At 43.1% G+C, this 22981-nt stretch overlaps 1 protein-coding gene across 6 annotated transcripts in view; it reads left to right on the top strand.

Annotated features, from left to right (window-relative positions):
- The first annotated feature begins 337 nt into the window (after window positions 1-337).
- The window catches only part of Map2k5 (mitogen-activated protein kinase kinase 5), a 226839-nt gene continuing 204195 nt past the window's right edge, over window positions 338-22981 (top strand). Inside the window, exons 1-3 of one of the 6 annotated variants that reach the window (XM_021230404.2) lie at window positions 338-1102; window positions 5807-5855; window positions 18931-18998. In XM_021230404.2, coding sequence (XP_021086063.1) covers window positions 968-1102; window positions 5807-5855; window positions 18931-18998 — 252 coding nt within the window. In that variant the 5' untranslated portion in view covers window positions 338-967. Of the gene's footprint in view, window positions 1103-5806; window positions 5856-11862; window positions 11870-18930; window positions 18999-22981 lie in introns of those variants that run through there. The other 5 variants (XM_013117467.3, XM_021230405.2, XM_005075567.4 and 2 more) reach the window with 5 other exon arrangements.

Genomic DNA, 22981 nt, shown 5'->3' with positions numbered 1-22981 from the left:
GTCTTGCCTGGCTCTTGCTGATTTGGTGCACAAATCCCACGGATATTAAAAGGTACACAACTTGACAAACTGGAACGGCCTTACTGTCTTTGAAGGTCTTTTCTGAAGTCACACTATGCAAGCTTAAGCCTTAAATTGTTTTACTGGCAGTCCGGCCATAGATCGGTGTGTTCTTAGGTTTTCTACACGCCTTCACCTCTGCCTGGAGATGGGGTAGTCAGCCAGTCTTAGCACGCGGTCTCTGCTCCGCCCCGAGCTGCCCTCTTCCAACATGGCGCCACAGGAGGCGGGTCCCACTCGTCGGCTCCCCGGGTTCCGGCGCCGTGAGTTTTGGTTCCGGAGTAACAGCGTTCTAGCAGCCTCCTTCCTTCTCTCGCCGCCACCTCCGCCGCCGGGACGCGGGCCTTCGTCGGTCGAGCCCGCACGCCCCGCACCCTCTAGTTCCGGCTGCGGTTCGGGGTCCGCCCCCTGACCTCGCGGTCCCGGGCTCTCTGGTCTGGTGGAGGGCAGGCGGCACCTCCCTAACATCCCCAACCCAGCCAGGGGCACCCAGCCACCTTTCCCTTGCCCACCGAGCCGCCCAGGACAGCAGGACACTGGCTGATGCACTTCCCCTAAACCAGGCCGTTGCTCTGCTCTCTGCTCTTACTCACATGGACTTCAAAATGCTTTTCGGTTCTGTTTTGTCCACTTTTATAACTTCAGGACCTTCCGCTCTCTGCTAACACCTTTTGGCCAGTACCCGTTCCCCAGTGCATCCATCCCCAGAGACACTCAAACTCGACTGGACCTGGGCCTGGTTCGGGGCCTGTGAGCTCCCTCCTGATCGCACCCTCCCACTTTCCCGCTCCCTGCTTTTATTGCCTGTGTCGTGGCCCTTAATTCCCTTGTCATTTCTTGGGGGCTCCTCCTAAGAAGGTGCTAGTCGGTACCCCTTACCCCAGGATGTGAGACCCTTTAACCTGTAATGCTGTGGCTGGCCCTTGGCCCCTTTCCTGCTATGGAGAATCAAGTGCTGGTGATTCGGATCAAGATTCCAAATAGTGGCGCGGTGGACTGGACCGTGCACTCCGGGCCGCAGTTACTCTTCAGGGATGTGCTGGTGAGTGGTAATCTTAGTGGTAATCTTAGCCCCAAATTCCAGCATTGGGGCTTACGAACCTGGATAGATAGCTTCTTGACCACTGGAGTGGCCAGAGCTGGCCCCTGGAGGGGTCATCTTACTTGTTTCACCCACAGTATCGATTGTATTCATTGAAAACTGGTAAATGTGCAGGGTCCTGGGGAAATAGATGAATCTGATTGAACTCTTGCCCTCAGGAAGCTAACAGCCTGGACTGGGACTTACACACCAATGCAAGCAACTGGGGTATAAAGAGATGAATTTTAAAAAGTTTCTTTTTTTTCTTTTTTTAAATTTCCTCTCAAGTGTTTGGGGAGCATCCCTGCTCTATTTTAGCCTTGTCACTGCTGAGTTCCCTGAACTTGTGACCTGTTGTGAAGGGGAAACCAGGGCAACCTTAATTTACAATGTTTAAGCAAACCTTAGATGTCGCTGACTGACAGACATAAACCTAAATGTCAATAAGAAAAAAAATGCTGCCTGTTAAAACGTCAAGCACATCCCATGGCCGGGGTGCAGGGGCCAGCTCAATTTCAGAGATGCTGAGTGTTGAGGGAAAATGTTGCATCTTAGCATCAACAGGGCATTGCCTCAGGATACTCAGAACATAGTTCACAAAGTTATAAAGGTTAATGTAGATGACCCTAGAGCCCATATGTACTATATATTATATAGTACTGTATGCATGTATGTATGTACTGAGTAGAGAGTAAAAGGTCCTTCTCTAGAATTATTGCTCCTGAGGTTGAGTGCTAAAGCTCCAACTTTTTTATTTAGTATGTGTTTGCATGCGTGTGTAGATACATGTGAGTACATGTTGAGATCAGAGATCAAGCTCAGGTATGATTCCTCAGGTACTGTCTACCTTGCTTTTTGAGGCAGCGCTGGCTGACCAGCAAGCCCCACCTGTTTTAGCACCCCGGTGCTGAGATTACAAGCTTTTATACCATCATACTTGGGCCACCTCTCAAGCCTCCACCACTTGGCTTTTTTTGCCTGGTTTCTGGGGATCAAACGCAGGTCCTCATGTTTGCATGGCGAACAGTTGGCCAGCAGAGCCATCTCCCTGGACCCCAAACTTATTTACTTCTGCATACTATAGTTTCCCCACATACTGTAGCCCATGTGCGTCTTTCTAGTCATTTGATATTAACAGGGTGCAGTATATTCACTTTATGCATGGCGTAACTCAGAAACAGAATTGGATGTACCAGGAAGAATGTTCTAACAGGCCAATGTGTAGTCTGACTGGGTTGTTAATAAAATAAATGAAAGATTTTAAAAAGAGTATTTATCTTAGGAAAAAAACTCAGATGTGTGCAATTATAATTTGTGCAGATCACTGGCTTCTTGTTTTGAGACAGGGTGTCATGTTGCTTAACCCGATCTCAAATTGCCTGTTTTATGAAGGATATCCTCAAAGTCCTCATGCCTCTGCCTCTACTTCTTGAATGTTGGGTGATCACTAGATTCTGAGTCAGGCAGTTAGGACTTTACTGTCAGTTTTGCCACTAGCTTGGCATGTCACTATCCCTCTGAGCCTGAGTTTCCTTATTTCTAAATAGGGACTCCTGCATCAAGGCTTGTGAGGATGAAGGACACAGAAAGTGCTCCATAAATGTTGATACTATCATGTAAGGGTTAGGACCTAGTTATCTTCTTCTCGCTACCCCCAGGGGACATCACACTGGTGGCCCACCATTAGGGCTCAGAGTTGCATGTTGGGACAGTTTGCTCACGAGAGCAGCTGGGGCACATTTGTCAGTAAGATCCAACAAAGAACTCAGAACTAATCTGTGCTCTGTCTTGGTGCTGTCTCATGACAAGTCTGACAGGGTGCCACCTAAGTCCTTGTCGTCTGCTCTCCCACATCACCTCACCTCTTCCATTAGAAAAGACAAAACTCCAAAGAAATCAGCATCTCTGGCTTGGAACCTTAAACTATAAGGCCATGTGACACTTGGACGGCCCCTTTGTCTAACCTGAGCCCTTTCTCACGCTTCCCAGTTTTCAGATGAGGAAGCTGTATCCTAGAAAGGAAGGGCCTTGCAGAACCATAGAGCTAGTTTTTGGCAAAACCTAACACAGAAGCCAGAGCAGGTTTTAATCACCAAGTCAGAGTGGTCAAGTATCTGAGACTGCACTCAGTAGTTGAGGATTCTGGTTGCTAATTCTCCCAGTGGCTGGGAGACCCTGTGCAGGTCCCTCATCCTGTTCTCTCCAGGCTTGCCTGTTGTCTGTATCCCCAGGGGCTAAAAGCAGCGTGAAGGAAATCAAAACTAAGGGCAGAGACACTGGGCTCTCTTGTTCTTCAGATTCCTTTCTCCTCATCCCTGGAGACCATCTCCAGTTCTAGGAATTGTGTGTGGGGCTGGGTTGATTAGTGTGAGGGACAGGAGAGTCAGCTTTCTCTTTCTCTTTGTATCCTGTCTTGAAGTCCCACTTCCGGTTGTCCCCCATTTGTGACATTTCTGTCCAAATTGAACCCGTGATTCTTCCTTCCTCTTGAGTGTCAGAATTTTTTTCCTTGTTGTGACAAGATTCCTAACAAAAACCACTCAGGGAAGAAAGATTTTATTTTCACTCACAGTTTGAGGGTTTGGCAAGGAAGGCAGGGAGGTAGGAGCAGGAGGCAGCTGGTGACATTGCATCAGCAGTCAGGAAGCATAGAATGGTGAATGCTGTTCTGCTCATGACCATGGAATGGTATCGCCATGTTGAAGGTATGCCTTCCCACCCCACTTAACACAATAGAGAAACTCCCTCACAGACATGACCAGAGGTTTGACTCTTAAGTGCTTCTAGGTCCCGTCTGGTTGACAGGCAATGTTAATGATCACTATGAGCAAACACTGTTTGCTATTAACACCTTTCATTTGACTCTTTTTGTTATGAGAAGTACTTTCTGTTGCCCATCTTATCTCAGAAAACAAATTATAGCCTTGCTGAAGTCAAGAGCCAAGTCTTAACCTGTGCTTACAAAGCTCCTGGCATGCTACAAGAGATGTCTTACATCTCTTCTGTTGGATATTTGTCTGACTGATTGACAGAAAGAAAGAAAAATCAAGAAATGATCACTGTCAAGATGTGTCAATTTAAATTTTCCTTTGAAAACATCTTTAGGTAAAGAAAAATCTTACATTTTTGAGGATAGCTCTTAAAGTAAACTGGAGATGTACATAAAGCCTTTAAATGTGCACTGCTGAAAAATGGCCAGCAAAGGGGTTGGAGAGACAGTCTTGCCACTCTGGCTGTGCGCAGGCTTCTGTCTTTCCCACTGGACTTCCTGTATACTTAATTCTGTAACCAGTGAATAGCTAGCTCCCTGTTAAGAGATGCTTGCTACCTATGAATGTGTAGAAACGATATCCTAACCCTAAAATTTTGTTTCCTCGTTTCCTCATAAAGTTGATGTTTCATTTACTAAGTACAGAGTCAGAGAAAACATCACCTCTTTTGGACTGATGAATAGGGGCTACCTAGGATAGTTCTCCCTGACCATTTTTTTTTAATGCACAGATTTATTTTTTGAAAAAAAAAAGAGGAAAAAGAAGTGCCAAGATGATTATGCAAATTGACACTGCGGCAAATGCTCCTAAACAATTGCCTTCAGAAGGGAGTTGCAGCCTCTACTCTGCTAAGTGCCCTGCTTTGGAAGGGCTGTGGGCTCCCTGCTGAGAAACACTGGCAGCCCGCTTTGTCAGCTGGCTGCCTGGTGCTAGTTCTGGCACAGCCTGGGCATGGGAGGGCCATCATCGCAGAGCTCCTGGGGAGAAATGAGGTATGCAAGGCTTTTGCAGCGGGATTGGATATGATGGAGGGCCTCTTTTCCCAGAACTTAGGTGTTCTGTGCCTCTTCAATTTAGTTGCACTGTAGACTTATTTTTTTAGTGTTTTCAACTTTAGAGACTCATTTACATATTAGTATCAGATTATATACACCTTCCAGGGGTTCTTTCCCCCCTAAAAGACTAACTTGATCCAGCAACATTAAATATGTTTGTTTCCATTGCTTAGGAGTAAAGGTTGACATGAACTGTTTCATTACACTCAGCTGCATATCATCACAGAAACTTGTTTGCTAAAACTACTACTATGAGAGCAAGGCACTGCGTGGTCCTTACAGATCAGGAACCACATTTATCGAATGTCTACAATGTATTATGCATCAAGCTTATTTTATTATATTATTTAGTTTTCAAATCACCCTTTCAGTGTCACTGGATTCAATTTGAAAAATAACAAGAATGAGGCTCAGAGTGGTTAAGTATAAATGTTTCCCAGGTTGTATATCTAATAGTAGAGACCCAAACCTAAGGTGGTCTAACTCTTAAGCCTCTTCCCCCTCCCCCTCCAATATAAGAAACTCGGTGTGTGTGTGTGTGTGTGTGTGTGTGTGTGTGTGAGAGAGAGAGAGAGAGAGAGAGAGAGAGACTTTGATGTGCACTGTTGAATTGAGAATAAAAGATTGTTTTTGGTATAATTTGAGGGGTCTCTAACCCCCTTTTCCTTGGAATAGAAATTTAAACATTCTGGGTAAGTAGGATTGTAAGCTAGTGTTTCTATAGTTTATGCCAGCATTTCAAAAATCCTTCCCAGGTTCCCCTATTTTCTCTTGGACTTGCCACATGTTGGCAATAAAGAAGATGGCTAATTGTGCTTCTTTATTCTTTCTTTGTTTAGGATGTGATAGGCCAGGTTCTGCCTGAAGCAACGACGACAGCATTTGAATGTGAGTCTGGCTTGTGTGCTCTCCCGATTCTTTCTTTCTGCAGTGATATTTCATATGCTTTATGGGTTGCATTACTTTCAAAACTGACAAAAACAGATTATTTATGATCATCATATGGTACATTTAAATATTTATAAATTAATGCAAGTTTAATGATGATACTGAACTGAGTAATATTTTCTTATTTAATCATATCTTGGGTGTGCATATCTCTACAATATAGCTTTAATTACCAACATGACCTTTATCTGCTCTTCTCATTGTTGTAATAGCGCAAGGCAAAATGAAACGTGTAAACTACCTGTAGAGCAATGATTGTTGATGAAGAGGTTTTAATCCTTTAGTGCTTTAGGACATAGCAGCAGAGGAAAGCTCTCGAGAGCAGTGTGTGCAATGATTCTGTTTCAGTGGGGTTTGGCTTCCCTGCTAGATGATGATGGGGGCATGTCCTGAATCCTTTGCTCTCCATTGAACTGACTTTTGTGGACAGGGATGGGATGTGCTAGGAAGCTGGTTTGAATACAGTCCAGGTCATTGCAAGGGAAGTCCCGATGCTAGTCTAGAGGTAGTGTAGGCCCTTAGGTGCTGAGAAGGGTAAAGAAAGTCAGGGTTTGGAATTGTGGTCTTGCTCTTTCTTAAAAATGGGGCCATGAGCTGAGGAGATTGCTCAGTGGGTAAAACACTTGTGTTTTACAATGGTGAGAACCTGAGTTCTAATCTCCATAACCCATGCAAAAGCTGAGTATAGTAGCACACATTTGTAACCTCACTGCTCCTATAGCAAAAGAAGAGATAGAGACAGCAGGTCCAGATGCTATAGGGCCAACTAGCCAGCAAACAACAAAAAAGAGACCCTGTCTTAGACAAGATAGAAAGTGAAGACCAATAGTTATTGCTGGGGTCTGACCTCCCTACATGGGCTGTGTGTGGTATATGCTCATCCACTCTTACACATAGGAACATGCCCATATGTACCCATGCACACATATACACATCATACACACATGTGCACATAAAACTGTGTGCCATTTTCCAACATGGAATTAATTACCATTTTCCCCCCACATGACAGTTTTAAAGAAGATCACTGGTAGAGTGTACAGTAAGTAATGACAGTACAGTGCCATGTCCTTGTTAGAGCACAGTTCCATCATACTTAGTAACAGGTAAGCGATGTAGCACTTTTGGCTCAGCAGATCACTCTTGGAAGCTGTCCATCAGAAGCATTGAATGCCTTTGTTGAAACAAGATGTACATGGTAGGATTATTTTTTGATAATAAAAAACTAAATGTGCTGGGCGGTGGTGGCGCACGCCTTTAATCCCAGCACTCGGGAGGCAGAGGCAGGCGGATCGCTGTGAGTTCGAGGCTGGGCTGGACCGACAGCCTCGAAAACAATACAGAGAAACCCTGTCTCGTAAAAACCAAAAAAAAAAAAAAAAAAACTAAATGTAAGCAAAATGCCTCTGCAGAGTGCACCAATAAGTGATAACGTGTCTGTGTTCTGAAGCATGCAGCAGTACCTGAAAAGTTCAGAGTCTAGGTGTTGATATGGAAAAAGACTGGGATTCATTGTTGAATGGACAAATGATGTGTATGATGCAATCCCATTTCATCAAAATTCTAGCTTCCTTACCTACCTCATAGATTTACTGGGAACAGGATCTACAGAGGGCCCAATGCAGTGCTTTCTCCCCTGGGATGCAGACATGGGCCCTGGGGTGTTAGAGATGAGTAAGTGCACTGTTCAGTTTATGTATGTCCCTACTGGTGGAATAGTGTTCAGTAATCAGAACTTGCTTTTAATAACTTCAGTGAGTAGGACTATTAATTATTGTTTTACTAATGGCAGGCTCTTCATGCTATTGAGAAATATATACATATATTTGTATATATATGAATATATATGTATGCATGTGTATACACACACACACACACACACACACACACACACACACACACACATACACACACATGAGAAAAGCTCTTTTTTGACTTCTTTCAGTAGCTCAAGGGGGCCTGAGGCCAGGAATAGTTCAAGAGTGAGTGTTTGGTGTTCATACTGCTGCAGATGACTTAACCCATTTTCTTTAGCCTTCATAAGATTCCCATAAGGTATATTGAAGGACTGTTGGTGCTATTCAAGAAAGGGCATCTCTAAGAACTGAACAGCTGGTTCAGATTTGTGTAAGTGGGACCTCTGAAGTGCATTCTGGAGCATGTTTTCTCAACCACTGTGCTGGACGTGTAAGAGTTGCCACAGCTGAAGTGTATTATCTCTGGCTGTTCATAAACACGGCAGAGAGTTTCCCTTTATTTTAATCTTTCTCTGTGTGTTTGTATGTGTGTGCGTATGCATGTGCCATCCCACTCCCTACTCAGGCACATGTCACTCAGATGACAACTCTCAGGAGTCAGTTCTCCACTTCCAGAGTGGGCTCCAGGAATTAAACTCAGGCACCCGCAGGCCTGACTTTATACTCTCCACTCAGGACCCAAGCCTACTCCACTGGCTCCCAGGTTTAGCATTCATAAAAAGTATTAATTGTTCTAACTCACTTACTGATGGCTTTCTCTGAGCCAGCCTATGTACTAGATTCTTCTTGTAGATCATTACTGGGGCTTAATAATCTTTGCAGTGACTCTGCAAAGTAGGAAAATGAGACAGATGTGAAGGGATTGCCAGGAAGTCACAGAGCCCAGACTCAACTACACACAGTCATTGGAAGCACTTGGAAATCTCTGAAGCACAGAGAAAAAAAATGTTCAGACTTTGAGGTTTCTTCTGTTCTGTCCTTTTCTTTTTGTTGTTGTTTTGTGTTTTTTCTTTTATTTTGGTTTTTGAGACAGGGTTTCTCTGTTTGACCTGACTGTCCTGGAACTCACTTTGTAGACCAGGCTGGTCTCAAACTCACAGAGATCCACTTGCCTCTGCCTCCTTAGTGCTGGGATTAAAGGCGTGCGCCACCACCGCCCTGCCTCAGGCTTCCATTCTTTAATATCATGTTCTTCTGTATTCTCCAGCAAGGATAGCAATTCTATATCTTGCTGTTTGCAGATCAGCTCTACTCATCTGTAGAGTATGTCAAACTTCTCTTTCTCTCTCCTTCCTTCGAAGCCTTCCTGCCTCTTTTCCTTTCCCCATCCCCTCTTACTGCCAAGTGCTAGGACTGTGGGCATTTGCCCCAGCATCCAACTCTGGACCAGATATAAGGTGAAAAACAAACAAACAAACCAGTATACACACAGAGAGAAAAATAATGACAATCTTCGGTTTTTTTTTACTGGATTATCATAACCCTAGGCTGGCTTTTCTCATGACTGTTTTTGAGTAGCTCAATTGTTTGACACCAAAATCTGAACCACTAAGTAGAACCAATATGCAAGAAATAGTTAAGGTTTGGTTTGTAGGTGAATTTGCTGGGAAGTCTGAGGCATTTTGGTGGTTTGTGGATGAGTAACCATCAAATAAATAAAACTTTGTAAAGGGACCATTTAACACTGCAGTGTGTACCCAACCCTGACTCCTCACATTGGAAAGATAGTGTGATAATTATGGAGCAGCAAGAGACAGTGCAGAGCTCAAAGCTACCAGGTTTCATAAAGGTGGGGGAAAAGAGTTGAGAGAATAGGTAAAGGGAAATGTTGCTGATGTAACATTACCTGGTCTCTCCACACACTGTTCTCAGAGTGGACCAGCCAGCTCCCGTGCAGTACCAGTCACTGCCTTCATTCACTTCTTTGCACTAACTCTGGAGTTTTGGGGGATTATCTGCTAGTACCTGGACCTTAGATGTGTTTGGTCATGGTGAACAAGTACTTATTAATTCTGAGCTCCAATTCAGAGTCCCACCTATATTGTCCCGAGGGGGCAGAGGTTCTACCATTGCTGTGTTTTCTCTGGTTTTGCTCCCTGGCCATGGTGTTTCCAAGGGAGTTAGGGCTGTGTGGTGGTCCTAAGCCTCTTTTCTCTTATTACCCTGTAGGCTCTTCTCCCACATAATAGAGCACAAATGAGTACTAATTAGTTAATTTACTCCGTTCACATTTATTTAGTGTGTGCTTGGGTGTGTGCATGTTTGTACTGGTACTTGCACATGCACATGCACATGCACATGCATGTATACGTAGGCCATGTCACACGTGTGGAGGTCATAGGACAACTTGCAGGAATTAGTGTTCTCCTTCCACCATGAGTGTCAGGGATCAAAGTCAGGCTCTCAGGCTCAGTGATGAGTACCTTAGCCCACTGAGCCAACTTGGTAACCCCAAAGTACTTATTAATTCCTAGTGGGTTGTTTGTTTTGTTTTTGTTTTTATATAGTAGTATGTTATTATAAATTTTAAGTAGCTTAGAAACAAAGCAAAAAGTCCCCATTTCGTCATTTATTGTTAACACTTGGTTGAGTTCCCTTATATGCTGTGCTGCTGCAATCTTCATTTGCCATTTGCTTCCCTGTATTAGACTTCTTTACAGCATTGATGTACACACACCAACTTCAGTCTTTGGCTGTGACTTAAATTATTTAATCTTCTAGATGGACATTTAAGTTTTTACCGTCTTTTTAGGACCAGAAAAAAATGCGGAAATCAACAGTGGTGGTTTGATCTTTCCACATTGAGGAAGTTGGTGTGTAGGATGGATTCCTAGGCATTTGAAATCACTGTAGTAAAGAAAGAAAACCCTCTGCTCTGAACCTCTGTGGCCATGTTTGCTTTCCAAAAAGGGACTCATTCACAACCCCCCAACATGGCAGGAAGCCCTTTCTCCACTCTCCGCAACTCTCTAGGTACTAGCGGATTTCTTCTCAATGTTAGTTTGATAGATAGAAAAGTTATTGCTTTTCTCTTTGTATTTCTTTATAACGAGTGTTAGTATCTTTTCATGTGCATTTAATGTCTATGAACTATTTTTCCATCACCTCTGCCCATGCTGCTTTTAGATTGCCTTTTTCTACTTGATCTGAGAACTTTCTAAGGGAAGAACATTGGGCCTTTGTCTTTTCAAGTACTTTTGTCCAGTTTGTTTTTCTTTTCAGCTTCTTTTGTGCTTTTTATTTATTCTCTCTCCTTTTTCTCCATAGAGAAGGTTAAAGGTTTATGTGGGCAAACTTACCACATTTTTCCATTTTACTTCCAGATTTGTCATGCTTTAAAAGGTTTTCCACATTCCAGGGTGCTGAAAACATTTACTTGAATTGCTTTTTCTTTCTACTTTAATGGGGTTTTACACATACATGTTATTTGTTAAATGTGCATATTTGTGCGTATCATCAGTTTTTAAAATTAAAAGCATGAGTTTTTTAAATACCAATATTGGAAAGATTTTGTTTTTACTATTGTACTATTTACAGTTTATTTTGGTGAAAACAGTTAGATGGGGTCCAGTTTTATTTTTCACACAGATAGATAGCTGACTTCATGCCAATTATTGAATACTTTGTCTTTTCCCAGATGTGAGAACATTTCTGAGATGAGACTAAATTCCATAACCATAAAAATTCCTGTATGTTGCGTGTGTGGGCCTAACGGATGCCGTGGGAGCCTGGCACTTATGAACGCCCAGGGTCCCTGCTGAGTCTCTCAGTTTCATTAGCAGATTAATGAGCACTCCAACACACCAGGTGATAAACATCAGCCATGCCTGCAGATGCATTTCCTGTGCGTGTCTATTACATGCACATCACTCCCTGTATTTTTCTTGAGACCAGTGACTATTAGACTGATGTTGTGGGACAGGGAAGTCTCATGGGCAACTTGAAGGATGAGCTTGAAGTTCATCCAGACAAAATGCTGCCTTGTGCTCAGACTCACCGTGTGTTTCCACTTTCCCATGATGCTAGCTTCACATATTCAGGGCTGCAGCCATCCTATTTCTTCATCCTCGTCAAACTCTATATCAGAATTTGACTCAGAAAACATGGCTAGAAGATAAATATTTGTGTCTTTCTTCAGCCTCAACTATTAATTTTTAATTTTTGAAAATTTTTATTTATGTGTGTATGCATTTGAATGTAGTGCCCATGGAGGCCAGAAGAGGACATCAAATCCCTGGGAGATGGAGTTAACAACAGTTGTGAGAAGCCCATTGTAGATGCTGGGAACTGAACTTAAGTCCTCTGGAAGAGTAGCAAGTGTTCTTAACCACCGAGTCATCTCTCCACCCTTCTAATTCTGAAGGTTTTCTATTTTCTCCCTCCCTCCCTCCCTCCCTCCCTCCCTCCCTCCCTCCCTCCCTCCCTCCCTCCCTCCCTCCTTCCCTCCCTCTCCCTTCCCTTCCTCCCCCTATAGCTCCCCCTCCCTCCCTCCCTCCCTCCCTCCCTCCCTCCCTCCCTTCTTCCTTCCTTCCTTCCATTCATTCATTCATTCATTCATTCATTCATTCATGGTTTCTCTGTGTAATAACTCTGGCTGTCCTGAAATTAGCTCTGTAAACCAGGTTAGTCTTCAACTCACAGAGATTTGCTTGCCTCTGCCTCCTGAGTTCTGGTATTAAAGGTGTGCACCATTACCACCCAGCTATATTCTCTTCTTATCGAATAAATATTCTTAGTTGTTCTATGAGTTTTGGGAAGTTTATTTTGTGATTTGGATGGGAATTTAAAAATTTTCCTGCATATATGTATGTACATGCCTAGTACCCATGGAGACCAGAAGAGGATATCCAGTACCCTGAAACTGGTATTACAGATGGTCGTGAGCCTTCATTTGGGTGCTGGTAACTGAATCTGGGTCCTTTGGAAGAGCAACAAATTCTCAGAATTGATGAGCCATCTCTTCAGCCCCCCTTACCTAAGAACCTTTAAATAAACGATCATGTCTGTTTTAAAAAAAGATCTTATTTATTTATTATATATACAGTATTCTGTCTGCACACCAGAAGAGGGCACCACGTCTCATTATAGATGGCTATGAGCCACCATGTGGTTTCTGGGAATTGAACTCAGGACCTCTGGAAGAGCAACCAGTGCTTTTAGCCTCTGAGCTGTCTTCCCAGCCCTCATGTTTTATTTTTAATTGTGCGTACCAAGGGCTTTTGAAGGAAAACTAGGATTATGGAAGTTGTAAGATTTTAGAGTGTAGAAAACAACTGCAGTTGACTGTTGAAGTGGTGTGTGTAGGGGTGCCTGGTGTCTAAGCAGCACAGACAGCCGACGGAGAATGGTTGGGTGGCAGCCACTTTTTGCATCATGGAAAAGTTCAAGTCTAAAGACATTTGGAAGAAATGAAGCTTCATTTTTCTTAAATTGTTGTATACGAAAAGGTCACTATAAGCAAACTAGATAGATTAGTGGGAAAATTATAATTCACAATGAATATGCATTGAGTCTGAAAAATATTGAGCACATAAAACTTAATTATGCAAGTTTGAGGAAATTTGAAGAAATTTGTTTGTTTGTTTGTGTAGCATTGGCTACCTAGAATTCACTCTGTAGACCAAGCTGGCCTCGAACTCACAGAAATCCACTTGCCTCTGCCTCCCAAGTGCTGGGATTAAAGGTGTGTGCCACCACCACCTAGCTTAACAGAGCTTTAATTTGTAGAATTTTTGCTTTAATAAGTCTATAGACTCTTTCTCAAATGTAATACTGTTAATTTGAATGAATATAAAGAAGTTCTTTAAGCAAGCAGTGGACCAGTTGTTCCTGGGGACCAGTGGATAGAGCTGCTTGCTTTTGAATCCCTGGAAACCCTGCAGCATGAGGGTACATGGCAGGCATGAGATGGTTTTCTAGATTGCCTGGTTGCTAGAAGAAGTGAAATACCTGGAACAAGTTTGTTTATCCCATGTGTCTGCAAACCCATTGAACCTGTCTTCAAATAGATCCAGCATCTCAAAACTTCAATTTGGCTAGGTGTAGTGGTATACACTGTACACACTATGTCCCAGCAAGTCAGCAGTCAGAGGATTGCTTAAGCCATGAGTTGTGCCAGCCTGGACTTCACAGTGAAACTTTAGCTCTTGATGGGGAGGGGGCACAAAACTCAGAACATCTATAGCTTGTTAGGCCATCATCACCCTCATCTGGAGTAGTATACTAGCCTTCTAGTTCTCTGTTCTAACCTTCCTCTTGTCCATCCAGCAGCCAGGGTGATCCTCCTAGAAGTTGAGATCTTAAGCATCATAAAGCTCCTGTGGGTTTCATCTTACTCAAGAGCGAAAGGCAACTCTTCAAATGCTCAAGTCCCCATGGTACACGTTGGTCCTGACCCAGTCTCACCATCCCTTCTCTGGACTCTTTCTTTCCCCTCTTTGCCTTCTGGTCTAGCTGATCTCACTTGCTTTGTCTTGAACATGCCAGGAGCTCTTCCTCTGTGTTAGTTGCTCTTTCTGCCCACAATATTCTTTTCCAAATATCATCTGTGTGTACATGACCCACACCGTCTTCATTTCACCATCTCTGTGCTCAGGTATCACACCTACCACCTAGTAGGCACTTATTTTTTGAAAAGAGAAGGAAACAGACAGGGAAGCATTGGAGCATTGAGGGGATGCAAGGAGCCAAGTGATATGATATGAAGGTGTGACCACAGAAACCGTGGCCTGTTATCCTGCCTAGATCAGGGAACTCCATGCCTGAGAGCTGCTCTGAACCTGACATCTTTTCTGATAATTTCCTACTGAAGTCTTTAACATTTACAGCCATGTTTCCATTTTTTTCCTGCCATTACTGTAGTTCTTTTGGACTCCCACCTGGTACAGCAGGAGTGTGACAAATGACACATACTATATTGCCTTTACTTTCTGTCACTGTTTGTGGAAAGACCTCCTGAGCTCCTGTCACTGCATTGGGTGCTGTAGGTTCCCCAGTTTCTGCTGTTTACCCACTAGGCCATTCTGACCACCCCTACCTGAAGTACTGCTCTCCTCTGAGGTCTTTATATGCCTCTAGGTTTGTCTCTCAGATTGCATGTTGCTTTGGATAAAACTCGCGAACAACATATGGCCGGTTATGATTCTCTTTTCCCAAACTCTGCCATTTTGTATATTTGTGACACACTGCAGATTTTGTAAAGATTGCTTCATAATATTTGTTTGCCATCTGCCGTACTCTATTTGGTATCTTGCTAGGATTTTTGCCTCCATTTTAAGTGACATTAACAAAATCCAGCCAGTACATAGACTTTCCGGTTCTCCTTTTGCTTCCCTAATGTGCTGGAAAATCATATTACTATGCTCCAGGCAACTAGAGGAGTCTGGGATTGTCACTGTGAACCAGTGTGTCAGATCTCTGAGCTCCCCCCTCCCAGTTATATCCACTAATGTTATTTTGGTCAGATGGCAAAGAACCTTTGTGTATGAGACAGAAAAGTGCTCAGATTATATTTTTCTACTTTCCACTCAGCACCACTTCCCTCTGGAACTCTTGGTTCCCTTTTAGTAAGTTCTTAGGATTTATAGCTCCAGTGAGTGTAGTTTTTAAATAGCAGATGCAGTTTGAAAGGCACATAGCCAGGGTGTTTGCTGGAGCTGTTTGAACGGGTCTAACTTTTGGGTTAAAGGTGTTTCAGGTCACTGTCTACTTAGCTGCTTGGTAGCAGGTCTGCTTTCCTCTTCCACTTGCTTCCCAGGCCTGTCAGTTAACTGCTTTGGAAGGAGCTGCATCCTCCCTCTGAGGACTAGATGAGGGGCTCATTCCTGAACCTGCCATCATGGGCTCAGGGACAGGTTCCATTTCACTTTTTGGCCAGCACCACCTGCATTCTCAGGAGTGTGTTTTTTTTTTTTTTCAACCCAGCCTCCCCTTTGACAAGAACAGGGAGACTTCATTATAGCAGCTAAGCACAGAAATTAGAGGGTAAAGCAGTCCCCAGAGAACCCAAGACATCCATACTGCTAGACCATAGCAGCTATTATTAGTCGCCATGTCACATAAGCCTGATTTTATCTTCAGGCTTAATTGGAATGCTCCTTTCAACTGGTCTGAGATCTCCCTGTTGGAGTCAGACCCCATGCCATGGGCTAGTGTCAGCACTTCTCTTCCACACCTTCTGTCTGCTTAAGTGCCTTGCGGTAGGGCCTGTCTGTTATGCATGGAGTGCGACTCTGAGGAATTGCTTTGCTAGCTGACTTCCCTGGCAAAAATCCTCAAGCTTATATAGAAACCAGTATTGCAGAACACTTTAAGTAGTCTTAGGTACTGGGTTTGGATTAGAGATTCTCCACCCCATTCCATCCCCCACCATCACCACTTTCTCTGGATACCCTCAATACTTCCTTATCTTAATTTAGAGAGATAATTATGTAAATGATACTTAGGAATTTATGGCCTTTTATCAGAAGTCATAAAAGGCTCTTCACCTGTTTAAACCGTGAGTGCTTTTCCTTTCTAGTCAAGGAATACCTCCCTGGGATCACGTGTGTGTGTGTGTGTGTGTGTGTGTGTGTGTGTGTGTGTGTGTGTGTGTGTGTGTGTGTGTTGAAATTTCAGTATGAGCTGTCCCTTCGTAACCATCATCTGCATAGCTAACTCTGACACTGAAATGAGATTAGCCAAAAGCTCCTTTATGTTGGACAGAATTTGGCCCAGACTGACTGATTACATGTGTGTTAATGCGTGCGCACATGTGTGTGTGTGTGTGTGTGTGTGTGTGTGTGTGTGTGTGTGTACTTGTGTGTGAGCATGTCTGTGGAGGTCACAGGATGACTTCAGATGACCTTTTTAGTCTTCTCCATTTTATTTTTTAAGACAGATTATCTTACTAAATCTGGAGCTTGACTGGACTGGCTGGCCAGCAAGGCCCAGGGATCCTCTTGTCTCCATGTCCCTAGCACAGGGATTATATTTGCTTGGCAAGCACTTTACCACCTGAGCTATTTTCTTAGCCCTCTTTGACCTGGCTTTACAGCAAAAGTATGAAGTGCCTTCTTGTGTAGTGGTGCACATTCTTATATGCTTTTATGCTACCTTTTTTCTTCTTGTCTCCTGAATTTCAGTGGAAACTTCCAACTTAACCTTGAGTATGTTAGTTTTAAGACCTGTAGAAAAATACCTTTCTTGTGTTTCTACTAGGATGCTATTTCTCTCCAGTTTGTCCTTAGAAAGTCTATGTCGAAAACCAAACACATTACAGAAAAAGCAACTCTTTATGTGTGGAAATCTCTCAGACATGCAGGGATGCATGTGGGAATGAATGTACCTTTTTGCATACCAGTGTTCAGGTCTGTACTCTTGGTTGTAGAGTTTTCAGTAGGGGTTCTTGACAGCTTCCAGATGTTTGAACAGTAACTTGGAGACACTGATTCAATAGGCTTGGAGAATTCTGCAGTATGAGGGTTTGGAAAGAAGACCCTTTGAGAACTATTGGCTCAAGTCACTGAGGTACCTGAGGGAAATGCTGCTTTCCCTGGTGCTGTCAGTTTGCTGCTGGCTACTGAGAACAAAAAGGAAACACTAGTAGTTTGCTTAGTAATATGCTAATTAGGACAATCACAGACTCTTTCTCATGGCCTCCATGGCCTTGTCACTAAACAGGAGGATGTCTTCAGAATGTCTTCCTCTGGATAGGAGGGTATGCCTGTTGGTGTGTGATGGGAGACTTGTGTATTGAACCAAATCCCTTTGTTCTTTCAGAGCTGTGCAAACTTATTCTCTTAGGGTGAGATGTGCAGTGTGCCAGGTTTGGAATGGGCCCATCTAATCAAATCAGCAATTGCATTTCCATGAGCAAACAGGCATATAATGCTGATTGTTTATCAAGAACTCAGACTCTGAGCATCCTGCCGAGGGCCTGCCCCTTCTAAATTGTTACCTGGGCAGGTTTTCCACATTGCTCAAATGTTTGGGCATTTTTCTTTAAACTAAGTATTTAAAGCTTCCCCATCAGCTGTTAAATGCTCCTGCTCTTGTTAAAATTTTGTTATTACCTTTCTTCCTTCCTTCCTTCCTTCCTTCCTTCCTTCCTTCCTTCCTTCCTTCCTTCCTTCCTTCCTTCCTTCTCTTTCTTTCTTTCTTCCTTTCTTTCACTCATTGTGTGTGCTTGTATGCGTGTGAGCATACTTATGCTGTAGCATATGTGCAGAGGCCAAGGGCAACTTCTGGGAGCTTAATCCCTCTCTTTCAACAGTATGGGTTCTAGGGGTTGAATGCAGGTTGTCAGGCTTGACAGCAAGTGCTTTATCCACTGAACCATCTTGGTCACCCATGTGTTCCTACTCTTGACAGATGTGCTCCTGCTCTTTAAAAGGATGAAGTATCAAATGTTTAGAAATAACCATAAGTCATTCTGAGGAAAATATGTGGGTGGTGGTTAGGTCAACAATTCTATTTTAGGTTAAAATTGAGATCTGATCTTCTCAAGAGGTCTGTCTTTAGGTTCTTAAAAGCAGCTTTTAAAACTAAGAGAATTCCTGATAGGAGCACATTATTTCTAGATGTGGCCTCTTTACTATTTATTCAAATGTGCACATTCTGGTTATAGGTTTTGTAAAGACTTAATATCCCTGAGTTTTAAGACTATTACATTATTTCAAAATAGCATGGAATACCATTTGAGTCTTGCAGGTCAGAAGACTGGGACAAACAAAACTCTCAGATACTGGAAGATGGAAGCCCACTGTTGGAGTCACTTAGCTTCTAACCTTGTGCAAGGCCCCAGGCCTGTCTTCCATAAAGCAGAAATAATCCTGCAGTATTGTATATGAAGCACAAGCCAGAACCTTCTGTGAAGCTATGTTTAGCAAATGGGAGACATTTTCACCCTGCTTCAGTGATGTGATGGATTCTCTGGGAGAGAAGAATGGGAACACGGTGCCGTATGAGACATAAAAATGTACTGGCGGTAGAACGAGAGTCCTCTCTTCCTTCAAAGGCCAGTCTTGTCATACTCCAGTCAGAGTTACTAGATCTAGATATGGGTCTAGAATAACTAGAGAAATATTTTGATTTTTCACCTTCCTTTAAAAATTCTTTTAGTTCTTTCTTGAGCAGAAGATCCATCTGGTTTTCTGGTCTCTGTGAGCACTGCACCCATGTGCACACATTCCCTCACATAAACACAATGAAATGATAACGTAGATCTTCCAAAGAAGAATGCAAGTCTCACTGCTTTCATCATATTCCTTTTTAAACAGATGAAGATGAAGATGGTGATAGGATTACAGTAAGAAGTGATGAAGAAATGAAGGCAATGCTGTCATACGTAAGTGTACTGCATATGAGGGCTATTTTAGTTTTCTAAAAAGCAGTGTGTGTGTGTGTGTGTGTGTGTGTGTGTGTGTGTGTGTAGATCAAAGGACATCTTGCAGGAGTTAGCTCTCTCCACCATGTGAGTTCTGGGGCATCCAACTCAGGTCGTCAGTCCTGGTGGCAAGCGCTCTTACCCACTGAGTCATCTCATCAGCCTAGCAAACAATGACTATTTTTAAAGACTGTTAATGTAATTGAGGATGGTGTTTCTTGGGCACAGTGAAGATATGTAAGTAAATCACAGTTGCCATAGCATTTTTTTTCTGTATAATAGATAAGGTTTTCAAGATTTCCTTATGTGAAAGTTAAGGGCATTATTTTCAAAAGACACTTACTGATCATATCATGAACATTAAGAATAATGCATCTTAATGACTTTTGCATTAGGTATGGTGCAGACTAAATGGACTATCAATTTCCTGTATTTTTTATGCAGTACTTAAAGTAACGGCTCATTAAAAATGAACCCCTGGGCTCTAAAAAATTTTTCAAAATCTACTTTTGACTGGAGATCTTTTTCACCCTTTCAGACTTAAGCTATAATGTAGCTGCAGGCTTTTATGGACGCAGGATTTAAAGATGTACCCCTGGTATTTTATGCACTGCCCACCCTCCTACTTGTACTCTGAAATGAACAGCAGGGCTGCTCACTGGTCCAAAGTCATCTGAATATATACTAGGTGGACTTTTGCTAGACATTTGCATTAATGTTTGTCTGAGACTAAAATAGGGTACATGTCTAAAGCTTCAGTACCAATCAAGAAAAATTCATAAACAACAAGAGACTTACAGCTTCCGTGAGCCCTGGTTTGAGCTTTCCTCCCTAGTTTTATTTTACCTGAGTTTATAATCTGTGTGGAAAACCTCTTCTTGGTGTGGTGGAGGGGAAACCACGGAAGGGGAAACCTCAGAGCTGTGGGTTCCTGGCCTGAGGCGGATCACTTAACCTTTCAGTACCACAGTTGCCTCATCTGTCACTGGTGGGTAATAACACACGTCCTTTCTACTGCACAGGGCAATTGTAGTGATCAAATAGGATAATAGATGTGAAAACGCTCTACAGATGCAAAATGATACTATGGCAGACATGATGGACGAGACCAGACATTTCCTTTTCTCTGAGACTTTAACTGTAGACAACAGTTAGGATGAATGTTTTTGATAGCCTTCAACTTCAACCAGGATATTGTTTCATCGTAATGAAAACTGTAAACTGTCTGTGTGGGGTTCCGCCAATAGTTTTAATTTAGGGTAGGAGGAAAGAGAACAAGAAGGATGGCATGATTAACAGAGCATTGCATTCCTACCAGCCCAGAGTAGGAAAAGTCAATTTCCCATTGACTTCCCATTAACTTATGTGGGAGTCTTTGTGTACTGAGAATTTAGAGCTGAGATCATCGGTACGTGGAAGGCAGAGTGGGATTGTCTTTTCCAAGGCGGCACTGCTATTGATGGATTGGCTAACTCTCCCGAGACCATGACTTCTTTGTTTTTAGGAAATGCATGCATACAGATGGGTTCTGATTTTCTGACATAGGTCTCTGACAGAGACCTGACAACAGTGTCCTTTCCACAGGCATTCAGCATACCCACATACAAGCATGTGGACTTTTCAAAAGACCTTGTGAATGGTACCTTGTGGAAGAGAGTTCTGAGTGTGATCCTGTGATGCTCTGAATCCTTCCTATTTCTGAATGCCCTATAACATGAGAAATAAAAACCCAGAGACAGATATTGGGGTTCAAGCTGAAGATCAGAAAAGCAAAGCAGCCAGCCACTAGCTCTTATCTCTACCAAGGTTGAAATGGAGATCCTGTCTTCCCTGTGACTGGAAACTGAATCTCTCCCTGCCTCAATGTGGTTGGAGACTATTCGTCAGCATCCGAGACCCTGCTCCTGCCTTATATACCTCTCTAGTGCTGGGATTAAAGGCGTGAGCTCTGTTTCTCTTTTAGACTGAGTCACTCTCATGTACCCCTGGGTGACCTTGAAATCACAGAGATCCATTTGCCTCTGTCTCCTGAGTCCTGGTGTTAAAGGTGTGAGTCAACATGTCCCAGCTTCTATACTAACTAGTGTGGCTGGCTTTTCATTCTGATCTTCAATGGTTTTATGAGATCATAAACATATATCACCACAGTGCCCAGTGTGTAAACTCAGAGCTTGAAATATTTTCTTTCTCTTTAAAATTGATTTCTTACTTATTTAAGTGTCTGTGTGTGTAGGGGGTGGTAATGTAGGTGTGTATAAACATCTTGTGTATGAATGCAGGGAAGTGCATGCCATGGCATACATGTGGAGGTCAGAGGACAAGGTGAAGAGGTCAGTTGTCACCTTGTGCCTGCTTGAGGCAAACCACTGCATATGCCAGGCTAGCTGGCCTTTGAGCTTCTGTGGAATCTCTTGCATTCCAGTCACCATGCTGTAGCTCGGGGGTCACAGGCACTTGCCACCACACCCCACTTTACGTGGGTTCTGGGGGAAGTCCTCATGCTTTTGAGGCAGCACTTTCCCCACTGCCATCTCCTTAGCCCTTACAAAGGGAGAATAATCAAATCACTCAATGACAGATATTAGCCCTGGTTCTTTTTTAGGGGGATAGAGATTGATCCAGAGCCCCGTATTTCCCAAGTATGTACCCCATGGCTAAGCTACCCTTCCAGCCCTCAGTCTCTATTTTGTAAATGGTTGAGAGACATGCCCAAGGTCTTAGAGCTATATTGAAAGTTCAGAACTTGGGGATGGAGAGATGGATGGCTGAGGAGTGAAGAGAAGGTTCTGCTCTTGGCGAGCGAGGACCTGAATTTGGTTTCCAGCACCTACATTGAGTGGCTCACAGCTGCCTGTTACTACAGTTCCAGACTTGACACCTCCTCTGGTCTTTGTGGGCACCCGTATGCACATGCACGAACCCACACACAGACATACACACATACACATAACTAAAAGTAAATTTTTAAAAGAATGCAGATTTACATTTAGCCTTTCCACATCCCATAGCCATTCATTCTTTCACACAGTGTCTTCTTGATCTTCCACCAGGAAAGTCCTACTGGAAACTATGTTAAGGCTATTACAGAATCTGAATGATTTGCTTATACAGAGTCTTAGTTGTGTTGTTTGTACTATACATTTCCTATAACCTATGCTTATTTTTCAAATGCAGTATTTAGCTTTTTTTTTTGTTATAGAAACATTATTCATGATCACATAACCTTGTAGGACATGTCCTTCAATGTAATAGTCCCTGAGATTTCTTGAGAGGTGTTTTTTGGTCTGAAAACAACATAGTTGAGGAGGTTCCCTATACTTTTAGTCTATCTGAGTTCTTATGGTTGGAAATTCCTCTGGGGCCAGCTTTGTCATAGAGACCCATGTAAACCTTAGCTTCATAGTAGGCTTCATTGATAGTCCTTGGGATTTCCAGCCTGATACTAGGATTTTTGCATTGGTGTCTATTTAAATTTTACTTTATTTGCTTGTTTTGTTTTCAATACATTCTCCCCTCCACCTTCCCAGTCCTCTTACACCCCTTCTCCCCTTGATCTGTTCTTTCAGAGATGAGCAGGCCTCCCAGGGATACCAGCCAAACATGGCATAACAAGACACAATAAATGGACCTTGAGAGCTTGTTTGGCCTAGTCCTCCTCTATTCGGGGAAGCTAGTCCTCTTCTGCCAAGCGTGCAGCTTCTGGAGAGAGGCCCATGGAGCTGTGAAGGAGGAAGGGAACATCCGTCTAGTCAGCTGGAGAGGCTGAGTCAACTTTGGTGATCAATGAGTGACAGATGTGCAGCCAGATCTCCCTCCCAGAGACCTAGGATATAAACCAACATGACTGGAGAAAAAAATTGCCTAATAATATTCTGCTATACTCATAGATTCATGCTTAGTCCAGTTGTCATCAGAGAGGCTTCATCCAGCCGCTGATGGAAACA

This window comes from Mesocricetus auratus, unplaced genomic scaffold (assembly GCF_017639785.1).
Source record: "Mesocricetus auratus isolate SY011 unplaced genomic scaffold, BCM_Maur_2.0 Super-Scaffold_100691, whole genome shotgun sequence".
Taxonomy (NCBI): domain Eukaryota; kingdom Metazoa; phylum Chordata; class Mammalia; order Rodentia; family Cricetidae; genus Mesocricetus; species Mesocricetus auratus.
This window is presented reverse-complemented; position numbering and strand designations above follow the sequence as displayed.